The sequence below is a fragment of the Kogia breviceps genome, chromosome 8 (assembly GCF_026419965.1).
Source record: "Kogia breviceps isolate mKogBre1 chromosome 8, mKogBre1 haplotype 1, whole genome shotgun sequence".
NCBI lineage: Eukaryota > Metazoa > Chordata > Mammalia > Artiodactyla > Physeteridae > Kogia > Kogia breviceps.
Window position 1 is genome coordinate 11,060,841 of NC_081317.1, and position 12,215 is coordinate 11,073,055.

Consider the following 12,215-nt stretch of genomic DNA (forward strand, 5'->3'; position numbering starts at 1 on the left):
GACGGATCGCGGTTCCCCAGGATCGGGTCCGGGGAGGAGCAAGGGGACGAGGGGAGGGGGAGGACCAAGCTTTCTCTCTCCTTTTTTTTTTTCCTCTCAATTAGGCCGATTCAATGGAGCTAAAGAGCTCGTAAAATCATGAATAATTTACTCGTGATCTGTTATTAACCCATCGGGTTTCGAGCTCTTGTCGCTGGGACTGAACCTGTAATCAAATCTGACTTCGCCTCATTTTACTAAAGACTAGATTGTAGGTTCAATTGTCTAAATAATGGATTGGAATCAAATCAGTAATTACGCCGCCAGGCACACACACACAGAGAAAGCTGGGTCTGGGGGAGGCCCGGGCATCCGGCCGGTCCGCGCGGGACTCCCGTGGCCGCGGCGCGCAAACCCGGGCGCAAAGCGTGCGGCCCGGGCCCCTCGCGGGCTCCGGCAGCCTTGTCCGCGACCCCGGCCGGCGGGCAGCCGTGCTCCGGGCTGGGGTAGGTTTCAGTTCCGCCGCCGGGACCTGGGCTGCGCTCTCGGATCAGAGGGGCAGCCAGGGGAGGCCCCCCGGCAGCCATCGCCCCGGAAGGACTTTCCGACCCTGCGGCCCCGCCGCTCTGACTGCCCTTCCCTAAGCGAAGGGCCGGGCGCACCGACGGCGCCCCCTCGCCACTCTGCCCGAGCTCACCGCGCTGTAGTGAGGTGCCGCCGCTCCTCCACCGGACTGTCCCCCACAGCGATGGGCTTTGCAGGGGGTCTGTGTGGCTGGGCCCCTGGGTGCGGGACAGCCACACAAACAAGCTCGAGTCCTCACAGTCAGAATCACGCACACACGCACACACACACTTGCCCGGACACACCTCCGAAATCTCACCCCCTCCACGGGGCCCTCTTTCCAGTCCCAGCGGCCCCGCGGCCCACCCTGCGGCCATTTCTCTCCTGCCAGCGCCGGGAGGGGAGGGAGGGGGACAGCAGCCAGACCGGGGGAGGCCTGGCCAGGCGGGAGCGGCCAGGGAGGCTCCCCCTTTTCCCAACCTAGTCCCGGGAGCCCCGAGTAAGCGAGCCGCAAAGCCACCGGCGGCACGCAGTGCGCGGTTAAGGCCTGGCCAAGGCCAGAGACATGAGCGTCGGAGAGAAAGAGACAGGAACAGAGAAACGGGAGACGCACGCAGAGAGAGAAAGTGGAGCCTAGAGAGCCGAAAGGAAAAAAAAGGAAGAGAGGGACCAAAGAGAAAATGACGAGATGGCATGCTTGGGGAAGTCTCGTAGAGGTCCCAGCTCCTCTGAAACTCAGCCTCCAGCCACATCTTGCTCAGTGCGGCGCGGCCTCGCCAGGGAAGGCGGCGAAGCAGCAAAAAGCACAAATACACCTCGGTACCTCCTACCTTTCAGTTGCAAACCCGGTTGCGAACCTGTCTGCCGGGAAAACATAATCCCGCTCCCAACCACCACGCGCCCTGTGGCCCAGCCCGCCTGCTGCTTCCTACTGGAGGCCGACCCCACTTGATAAGTAGACCGGCTTTGTTTTGGGGGACCTGATCTGGACTCAGTGTGGTCTATTCAGGGTGGTGGGTGACGAGGGATGGAAGTTTTGGAGAGCCGCATCTCTGGTAGAGCTTTCAACAAATATTAAATCCGCCTCGCAGACCTGGCCGCAGCCCCCTCACCGTTTACTGGGGGCTGTATTTTCCTCCCAGCTCCGCACACCAAGACACACATACCCCACGATCACCCAACAAGCAACTTCGTTGGAGCGAACAGGGGATCCCCACCCGCCTCCCATCCGCCCCCGCCCCCCGCCCCGAGCCAGCTCAGATTTTTAAAGATGAAAATAATCCTGACTTCTTCCCCACCCAGAGCCCTCTCCGCACAGTTCAGGGTTTTTGTTTTGTTTTGTTTCCACTTGTGCATTAGACTAAGGGGAAAAGGAGGAAGAAAACAAAGTCTCCGAATCCAATTCTGTCGCAGACGAAATAAAGAAAGTAATTGCAAATAAACTCTATCAAGTTCAGAAGCCCGAGGAGTCATAAACCTTTCCCGGCCGTGCAGACTTCGGGCAGATGTTAATGGTTCAATTTGCCGGGCCTCAGAACCTCCGCATCTGTCCTCAGCGCGGAGGGACGCGGGAGGGGGCAGAGCCTCTCCCGGAACAACCCGGGGTTCAAAGATGCCGGAAATGCGAAACAAGCCCTCCACCCTACCCCGGCGCAAGGCCAGGCCTACTGGGTCCCAACCCAGGGCGCCGGCTTTGGAGGGTCGCGGCTCTCATCCCAGTGCCCCGCTGTCACCCGGAACTCGGAGGAAGAACCCCGGGGGGGAAATCGAGACCTGGCGGAGCAGGAGGATCGGGTGGGACACTACGACCCGCTTTTTCTCAAAGGCTCCTGGGCCCAAGTTTCCCAAGCCTGCCGCACTCAGGACACTTCGCATGACCCCGGCCGCAGGCCAGGCCAAGCTCGGTGCCCGAGGCCACAGCCAGTCCTTTCTCTTGGGACCCCCGCCGCTCTGCTTCGCTCATCCATCGTCCCAGATCCTCTCCCTCAGCCACGCCAAACTAGAACCTGTTTGGTGTCGGCTCTGCCTTGTTTTCTGTATCCTTGCACTTTCTGCACAGCAAACTGGGTAAAAGGCCCAAACCAAAAAGCTGCTTCTAAAAAATTTCTCAGCGACGTGGTCCTGCACCCAGAGCATCAAGACCATTAACGCACCCTCTCCTCCCACTCCAGCCGAGAGCGCATGGGCTGGAGCCTAGGGAGCTAATGTCCCTTCTGCCAGGTCGTCCGGTGGGCCTGGGAAAGCTAAAGGCTGGAGTACCCAGAGTGCTACAAGTATACATGTATAAGACACTGAAATTCACTCGGCTCTTGGCCACTGACGCAGTGCACTTTCCCTCAACCCGTCGGGGCGCTCGGGGCGCCTCGCACTCACCAGCGTTGTAGGCCGCCAGGTCCGCCCCGGGCCCGGGGCTCTTGCGCTTCCTCGGCCGCCCCTTCTGCACCGTGCCCACGCCATTGTAGTAGGGAAGACCCAGGGGGTTGGCCCCGGCTGCACCCAACCCCGCGCTCTTGGCCGCGGCAGCTGCCGCCGCTGCGGCTGCCACATCCGCGTGGTTGAAGTGCGCGGTGTACTCGCCCTGCAGCAGCGCCTCGAAGTGCAAGCGGCAGTAGACCAGGCTGTCCTTCATGCCGAAGTGGTCTCCTGTGGTCAGCATCTTGTTACACGTAGTGCACGTGAAGCAGTTGAGGTGATAAACCAAGTCCCGAGCTCGCATCACCATCTCCGAGGCCGAGATGCCTAGGTGGCAGCGGGCGCAGCGCTGCACAGAGAACCGCCTGTAGGGACCATCGAGGGAGGGACTGTGGGGACACACGGTTGGGAACCCCCCCATATCCCTCCTCCAAGTGCCACTGCTGCCACTGGCGGAACTCCACTCCTCAAGACTGGCAACCAGGTCTTAACTTGGAGGATGGGGGGAAGATGGAACTAAATTTTGGCCCAGGTCTGGTCCTACCCTGAAATATAGTTTCCCTTAACCATTTTCATGCCTACAAAGACTTTACCCAGAGTCTGAGGAAGCCCTAGGAAAGCCTTTGCTCGGGAGTAAGGGGAACTTCCCAGTTACCCCTTCCTCAACCTCTAATCCTGTCCTCCACAGCAGTGCCTGGGCATCCTACAGACATTTGTAATTTGTAAGAAACACAGAGACGGAGAGAGAGAGAGACAGACAGACAGACAGACAGAGAGGGAGAGGAAGAAAGAAAGAAAGAGGGAGAGAGAATAAGCAGACCTAACCCTAAACCCAGAGAGGAGAACCAAGGAACCTGGAGACTGTTAGTGATTCCCGTTCTTCAGTCCTGGCCAGCTTTCACTCCCATCTCCAGGAAAGACCCGGAAATGCACCCAATCCAATCCCCCAGCTCTCCCTCCAACTTTGTTCCACACCAGCCTAGACTGCCTGGGTTTGGCGGGGGGTGGGGGGTGGGGGGTGGGGGGTGGGGGGTGCCTGTTTCTGTTCCCTCTAGTTGACCCAAGAAACTTCAAAGGGAGAAGGGTGCAAGGACCCCCAACCCGAGCTTATTTTTGGTCTAAGCTAAGAAGAGGACACTTTCTGCTCTTCTCTGGGTCCCTACACTTCGCAGATCTTTCCAAGATTTCCCTCAGATTGCTGTTTAAAAAGGATGTCATCCAATTTGTACTGGCTTGGAGAAGGGAGGACCTAGGTAGGGAACCCTCCCTTGGGACTGGAGGGAAGGCAACCGGAGAAGATTGCATCTGAGATGAGGGGTCCTGGGTGCCCAGGGCAGTGGGTCCCGAGGTGGGGGCTACCTGTAGTAGTCTTCCTTGCAGTAGATGCTTCCATCCTTGCTGAAACAGGTGAGCTCCGACTCCAGGTTGAGCTTGCACTCGCAGCACTTGAGGCAGCGCATGTGCCACTGTTTGTCCACCGCCAGCAGGTAGTAGCGGTCGGAGATCTTGCCCCCGCAGCCGGCGCAGAGCGCAGCGCGGTCACTGCTGATGGACGGCATGGTCTGCGGAGGGAGGGAGGCGCGAGTCCGCAGCGCCTGCGTCAGCCTGCGACCCCGCCACCATGCCACGGGGAACCGGGCACCCGCAGCTCCCCCCCCCAGGCTCCAGCTAGCCCTAAACGCGGGGGTGGGGGGCAGGGTGCCTGCCAGGGTGTGAGGGTGCTCTTCCTGCACCCCAAAAGGCCCATATCCAGGGGGCTCAGGACCCAGGCCCGCCCATGCAGCCCAAGCCGGCCACAGGCCCAGGACCGGCTGCTGGCCTGGATAGATCTTCCTCCTTACTTCTCCCCCTTCCTGTCCCCTCTGCTCTTTTCCCAGAAAAGCTCATGCTGTGTTTGGGGACTGGGGGCAGCAGTGGCTACTTCAGCCAAGCCCTCCAAAATCTTCCCCCAAACTGTTTCTTAAAGGAGCCACTCTGCTGGGCCTCAGGAAAAGGGGTAAGATGACCATTAAAAGTCACCCTCCACACAGACTCCTCTCCAGAGACTCGGTGGAGCTCCTGGCCCCTAATCCCAGTGATCTCTGGATCCTTAAGCCGAAGGTTCAGGCCAGGGCAAATCGCGGGGCAACCTCTGCCCCTCCACCACCTCTGCCACATTGTCTGGGGCCCTCTTGGGTCCTGGGAGATGGTGAGTGGGGTGCATGGGCACCCTCAAAGTCTCTGAGTGCAGGGCAGGCCCAATCCAAATTCTCTCCTAACCAAACTGACAGGCTGAGAGGGTTTAACTGGGGAAGAAGAGCTCAGAAGCAGAGGCGCTGGGGCTGCTGCTCTTGCTTTCCAAGCAGAGAAGCTTCGCTCATGTTCTCCAGCTCCTTGGCCTCTAAAGGTCACTTCTGGGCCCGGCTTGGGCAGCGTCTGCTCATCGGGCCCCCAGGGAGGTCTGAGGCAAGGAACTGGCTATTTGGGGCTGGGCTGGTGGAGCCAGGTATGGAGATCCGAATGGACTCTCCTTCCACAAGAGCCAGGCCAGAGCCTGAACTCCCCCGGCCCTAACCGAGCCAAGTCGGGCCAGCCAGAAGGCCCAAGATGCGAACCACGGAAAGCGCTAGCCTAGAAGACTTCGACCCCTGAAATTGCGCTGGGACGGGAACCCCGATTGCCAGGAGGCGGGGAGAGGCCCAAGTCGGCTGGAGCCCCAGTGCTGCCGGTTTGTTCGCCTTCCCCGCGCCGCAGGCTGCGCCGCCAGCAGCCAGAGCCGAGTGGTGGAGGAGAGCGCGGGGCTGGCGACCAAAGAGCCCGTTGAAGTGAGAAGAGAGCCATCGGGCCGCGGGTAGGACTTCGCTCCCACTTCGGGAGAAATGCTCTCTTCCACCCTCAGCGTCTGAAATTTCGGTTTCAACCTTGTTTCCCTCCTCCGCCAGCAGCCGGGTTTCCCCTGAGCCGGGAGCTACGGGCCTTGCATCCTGTCCGCGGAGCCCCAGCGTCCAGTCCCGTGCAGCACGAAGGACGCTCCCCAAATTGCCCCCAAACTTAGGAGAGCAGAGGAGCAGACCGAGCCGGTCCCGTCCCAGCTTTTGGCCCCGACCCCGCAGCTGTGCGCCTACCGTCTCCGTGTCGCCGCGGTCGATGGCGGAGCTGATGGCGGGAGCCTCGCTCTTGGCCCTGCGGTCCATCTCGTCGATGACCCCGTGCACCTCGGGGCCCGACAGACTGTGGAACAGCATCGCGGCGGGACCGGCGGGGCCGGGGCGCGGCTCCTCCGCGGGAGGGCTTGCCCCCCGCCTCAGCTGCCTGGCGCTCCGCGCGCTAACGGGCCCGGTGCATAGCCACCGCGGCCCCGGCCCCGCCCGAGCTCGGCTGTGCCCCCAGGCCGGGCTCCGGGCCCCGGGCGCCCGCGGGCCAGGACGCCTCCCGCCGAGGCGCGGGGGCAGCTACATCGCGGGGCGCCTGGGCGGCGGCGCCAAAGCCAGGGTCACAAGGGCACGGGGCGGGTGGGGGGGTGCGGGAGGGGGCGAGAGACCAGGGCAGAGGTCAGCGCCCGCCGCGGGCGCTTTCACGCCGCGGGCATCGCCCGCCCGTCTTCGGCGCCCCCGGCGCAAAGCAGGAGCGCAAACTCTGCCCGAGGCTGCGACGGCTGCGGTCGGGGCTCACCCGGGAGCGACTAGGTGCCCGCGGCCGCCCAGCTGCCTGGACTGCTCCCCTCCCTGGGATGTGCCCCCAGCCCAAGGCAACCCGCCTAGGCGCTGGGTCGGCTACTGAAGTAGGGGTTTCTCGGAAGCCGGCGAGCGGAGCAGAGACACCGGGAGAATTGAAGAAGAGGAGGAGGAGGAAGAGTAGGAGGAGGAGGAGGAGGAGGAGAAGGAGGAGGAGGAGGAGGAGGTGGAGGAGGAGGTGGAGGAGGAGGAGGAGGAGGAGGAGGAGGAGGAGGAGGAGGAGGAGGAGGAGGAGGTGGAGGTGGAGGAGGAGGAGGTGGAGGAGGAGAAAAAAGGAGGAGGAGCAGAGTGGGAGGAGGAGCCGTCGGCCGCGGGCCCAGCCGCGCGCAATGCTCTCCAAGAGCGCGCCGAGCCCAGCCCCGGCTCTGCAGTCCGCGCCAGCCAAGCGTCCGCGCCTTTTCTACAGCCGCGCCTGACATCACGTCCTGCCGCCGCGCCATTGGCCGCCCGGCACCCCGGGCCCTGGCAGCGCGTGCTCCGGGAAGGCGGGAGACCCGAGAGGGAGGGGAGCAGCAAGAGGAGGAGAGGAGCGACGAGATGGTGGGAGCTGGTGGGCGAGGCTGGAGGGCGGGGGCGGGAGGGAGGAGGGAGAGCGCGGGGTTTAGAGTTTTAAGCTACGAACAGTTTCCTGCGATTGCTTCGGGAAGGAAATTTAAACCCTCTTTCCCCGCCGTCTCCATCCTATGAAGGCGCAGCCGCCAGGGGATGCTTGAGGAGGTCTCACTCTGGTCTCCCCTCGGCCCGGAGCCGCCCCTCGGGCACCGGCTGGGGAGGCCTGGGAAGGCAGGCCTTGGAGCAGAGCTGGGAGAGCCTTCGGCCGCTTCCCGCCGAGTTCTGCCTTCGGCCCAGGCTCCGCGCCGCGGGCTGCAGACTGCCGCGCAGGACTCCCGCGGACCCGGCTGAGCCAGAGAGGCAAGAACCGGTGGGAGCTGTGGCTCCCGGGGAGTGGGGCCAGTCAGCTTAAACTCCCTTCAAGTGAGCTAGGGCCCAATTAATGGTCCAGCGTGCAGCTCCTCGCCCTTCCCGGTCTCTCTCCAGCCTGGAAGAGTGGGTGCGAGCATGGCTGTAGGAACTAGGAAAGGCATGGGTTCGGATCCTAGTTTTGCCATTTACTTGCAGTGTAACCTTAGGCAAGTGACTTAACTTCCCTAAGCCTGTTTCTGATCTTTAAGTGAGGGACAGGAAAGCCCTCTCCACTTGGATGTGATGAGTGAAAGAGATCACGGATGTAAAATGCCTGGAACATACTAGGCACTAAGCAGATTCTTTCATCACTTCCTTTTCCCTCTCCTCCTCCCTTTAAAAACTTTCCCACTCCGAGCTACATTAGGCATCAGTGAGGTTCTTAAAAACCACAGGCCCATTCTCAGTCCGCTGGGCGCCTCATGCCACAGACCCAGTTACTGAAGGGCATCCATCCTGCCGCCCGGCAGTACCACTTCTCCACCAACCTGGCCTGCCGCATAAATCCCAACTGCCACCCCAACCCCCAGACTTCAGTCTCAACCAAGAATCTCTTGGGAGCGATACCCGGGTGTGTGGTGAAGCGGGATTTAGGAAATAAAAGGTGATTGTAGAGAAAAACTGAATGAGCTAGTCAGTTATATAGAGTCCCATCTCCTGGCTCTGCTTTGGAGGCGGGTTAGTGTGAAGTGACTTGATTGCCAACAGGAGGTAAGGGGCTAGCCAGGATCTGTGTAGTTTATCTTACAGGGCATAGAATCGAGGCAGGACAAAATCATACTTTACACAAATCTTATATAAGTTTCAGACATAAATATACGTGTGCTTGTAATGCCCAAGCACAGTCATGCTCATGTGTGCAAATGCACACGTTCATCTTTGTTGGCAAAAACACGGCCAGCAGGAATGTAGAGCTAGCACGTGCACTTCAAGTATAAGTGTACAGTGCCAGGCAGGAGGGTGCATCTATAAACTGGAAAATTACACAGTTATATGTACAGTTGCACACTCAGGCAACTCTACCTAGATCCCTGAGAAAGATTCTCCGAGGCCACACGATTCTCTGAGGCCATGTTTTGCATATTTGCAAAACTCGTGAAGTTACAAGTATGTGTGTTCGTGCTGCACATGCACAGATGCCCCAAGGCGAGGCAAGGAAAGGGCCATAATCCCAAAGGTGCGCGTGCGCGAGTGTTCACACAGACGTGTGCTCTGGCGCCTGCACACGGCCAGTGCCCAGACACATGAATGCCTACCCGCATACACAAGGATGTTTTACTGATGTATCTGGGGTACTTTATTTCAAAGAAAGTAGGGAGTGAAAAATCTAATCTGCGAGTCAGTGGGGTTCATTGGGAGGTCGCCCAACGGGTAGGAAAAAAATTGTAACAACGCTGGAGCGTTTGTCCTTGGTGCAGCTCTGCGCCCAGGCTGGTGGTTGCAATACGTTTTCGAGAACTCGAAGGGTTGCCTTAGGAGCTGCGGGGCAGGGGGAGGAGCACTTGGTAACTCCTGCCGCGGGCTTCCCAAGAAACGTGGAAACACACCCTGCGTCTCTTCACTTCCCCCGTATCTGTAAGCGCACGCTGTCTTCGACACCTCACTGACCAGCAGCCCACACCCATCGCTGACCTACCCCAAAGTCCCCGGCCGTCAGGGTTCCCGCCGGGAGCGCCCGCCTATTTATCCCTCCGTGGCAGGCTAGCACGGGCTCCGGTCTGCAAAAGGCTCAAACCCATTTCCCGCCACGGGATCTGGGGACCCCCTCCCCGGCGGCGGGTTCAGAGGCCGGTAACTTTGCTAATCTCCCCCAGCGGCGGGGGGACGTCGTACAACCGCTGAGCCCTGTCCGCGGAGACTAAACAAGGAGAGGAACAGGCTGTAAACACACACCCTGACACGTGAGTGACATTTACGCGGTTCGAGAAGCCGCAGCCGAGGGGATGGCAGTGGGTGGGGGGCGCAGGCAACCGCGGGTAAATGGAACCTTCTGGGGCGCCGGAAACAGCGGCCCCTCGACGCCCCTCCCCCAGGTAGGGGAAGAATCTCCCTAGGTCCCTTGAACCTGCCTTTTGTGGGAGGTGACAGGTGAACGGAATTCAGGTCTGGCTACTCTCGCCGCTGCCTACCTCCCCACCATCTGCTTCCTCGCAGACAGACAGACCGGGCGCATAATGAGGTAGCAGCCTCCAGCCGGCCACCGTGACTAACTCAGAACAAAAGCGCTCCCTCCACGCCTCTCCCAACAAAGGGGCCACCAGCCCCGGCGCTCCCCGAAGGCTGCGGGGCTCCCGGCTGCCGGCTGCGGAGCTGCGGGCGCGCAAACTTCCCGGGGCTCCCGGGGCTGCCGGCGCCACAGAGCCGGGGCCGCGGAGAGAGGAAGCACATGCCGCCCAGAGAAAGTGAGGCCGGGCCCGGCGGGGGAAGAGGGGGCGGGAGCCCGGCAGCCGCGGAAGGAGGGTGATTGATCAGTGCGCTGTTCCCGGAGCTCCGTCCCGTTATTAGAGGCGGCCAAAGCAGGGCCACGCAATAACCGCCGAATCGCCAACTAATTGACGCTGCAGGCAACTACTTCATTGTGCGCGCTGGTTTTATGTCTTCATAGCCGGTGATTGACAAGGTGTAATTAGTCATCTCACTCGGTGATAAACATGGGCACCCTCCTCCCGCGGCATCAGGCCGTGTGTACCAGCAGAGGAAGCGATAGTTGACGCTGATATACCATTAAATCAAAATGAAGACGTTCAGAAGTGTGTGTTTGCTGTGACGCTCTGATGGTTTATTTCTCAAATACGGCACCAACAGATTTACTTGATTTGCAAGTTAACTACAACATTAACTGGTTTTATTTATTTTGCCTCTTCTTTCCTTTTCCTAGGCAGGGATGTTGCTCTTGGAGAATGTGAAGACAGTTTGCTTCTTGACAAGCGAGCGAACGGGCGCCCAGATTTTTGCAGCCTCTCGAGTCTCCCCCGAGGGAAATGCAGGCACAGAAAGCGCCTGATTTGGGAGCCACCAGGGAAGGATTCCGCGCAGGGAGAGCCGCCCTCTTTGGCCCCAGACCCGCCTGCCTGGGGACCCCCTTTGGGCACCGCCAATGGATTATCTGAAACACTGATGATGGTGCCGGGGACTGGGGTGGGGAAAGCCTCTTGGATAATGACTGCAAAGAAGAAAGAGGCAAAGACAACTGTTTCTTCTCTGCCTTGCAGCAGGAAGAACTGTGTTCTTAAAGCTGTTGGCTGCAGTCACAGGGCCAGTTGCCTGCCTCGGTTCCCTGAGTAAAGTGTAATGTCTCCTGCTCTCAGGGTTGCACCCTTCAGCAAATTATACTCCTTGCTCAGCTGCGAACTGGGTCTTGCTTAGGAACTCTGTGTGTGTGTGTGTGTGTGTGTGTGTGTGTGTGTGTGTATGGGGGTGTGTCCCTCTACAGTGAGGCTGCTACTGGAGGTGCTGGTTCTTCATTTCAGAAACCTGGTGGTTTAAATCTTTAAAAGGGAGGGAGCACTCCTGGTTGGGCTCCCTAGAACTGCTGTGGTCTGTCTCAACCCTAATTCTGGTTAGAGAATGGCAAGGACTGAACAGAGCCACCAATATCTGAAAGTCCACTTCCAGTGTATTACACATGCCCCCAGGAACCCCCCGGGGGGTAAGCACCCTGCATTTTCCCCTTCTCTCTAACCTCTGTCTCTCATTTGTATAGCGGAGAAATGGTGATTCCTTGCCACCGCGCAGGAATGTGGGGTTGCGGACCTCTCCAAGAAGAGATGGGGTGAAGCTGAGTCACAAGGATGGCAGAAAAGCCCCATCTCTTCAACAAGGACCCCCCTTCCCAGGCCTGGGGGAGGAGGTGAAGAGGGGAGTGTTTTATATTATGGGAGAGGCTGTCAGTCAGCAGCATATCAGCTCAGGCATGGCCACCTCTTCATGAAATCAACTCATTGCCTTGGTCACACCTTACATAAAATCTGCTCGTTACCACTATTGACAATAAAAATTAGTGGGACCTTAGCTGTTTCGAAGAACCCCGTGTCTGTGGATAGAGAAGTGGCTTGGCCCTACTCGGGCATGGAGGAGCCCAATTCCTCCTCCTCTTCTCCCTGCAGCGATCTGAACAGTTCCGAAACTGCCTCCCAGAGCGTCAGTTGAGCAGGTTGGGGAACTAACCAGGGCCCTCTCTCTAGGGCCCTGTTAAATGCACTGAACTTAAAATGAAACACGAAGTGTGAATTTCAGGTTTGAACATGATGCATCAGGAAACGTGGAGGTTGGCAGCCCTTTCCTCCCTCCTGCCTTTCGGTAGCAGGTATTAATATTGTATTAAATGTTATGAGAAAGTAAGGGCTGCGGAGAGGAATGTACTCAGATGCAATTTTGTCAAGGTTTTTATCTGTGATTATGATTCCAGATGTAGAAACTCCCGGAGGAGGGAAATGAGGGGCTGCTGGCGTGTGACATGTGTTTTAAGGTGTTTGGCAGTGTTTCTCAAAGTGGTGACAAAACGTTCAATTTTATTACAGGGAATCGGCAAAAGAAACATGAATATACTAAGTCGGAGATTGTTCATCTCAGCAAAAGGATTTA

At 58.9% G+C, this 12,215-nt stretch overlaps 1 protein-coding gene and 1 long non-coding RNA gene across 7 annotated transcripts in view; one reads left to right on the plus strand and one right to left on the minus strand.

The window, feature by feature from the left end:
• Positions 1–12,215, minus strand: part of LHX2 (LIM homeobox 2) — a 60,090-nt gene that overhangs the window by 40,712 nt on the left and 7,163 nt on the right. The window contains exons 1-3 of one of the 5 annotated variants that reach the window (XM_067040758.1): positions 6,060–10,249; positions 4,315–4,517; positions 2,917–3,344 (exon numbers count right to left, since the gene is read on the minus strand). In XM_067040758.1, the coding sequence (XP_066896859.1) occupies positions 2,917–3,344; positions 4,315–4,517; positions 6,060–6,179 (751 nt within the window). In that variant the 5' untranslated portion in view covers positions 6,180–10,249. Of the gene's footprint in view, positions 1–2,916; positions 3,345–4,314; positions 4,518–6,059; positions 10,253–12,215 lie in introns of those variants that run through there. The other 4 variants (XM_067040754.1, XM_059073187.2, XM_067040757.1 and 1 more) reach the window with 4 other exon arrangements.
• On the plus strand, positions 6,966–10,982 carry LOC136794720 (uncharacterized). 2 transcript variants are annotated; one of them, XR_010841858.1, is made up of 2 exons: positions 6,966–7,208; positions 10,510–10,982. It is a non-coding gene; the product is annotated as an uncharacterized lncRNA (long non-coding RNA). The 2 variants fall into 2 exon arrangements; XR_010841859.1 differs by lacking the exon at positions 6,966–7,208 and adding an exon at positions 9,042–9,532.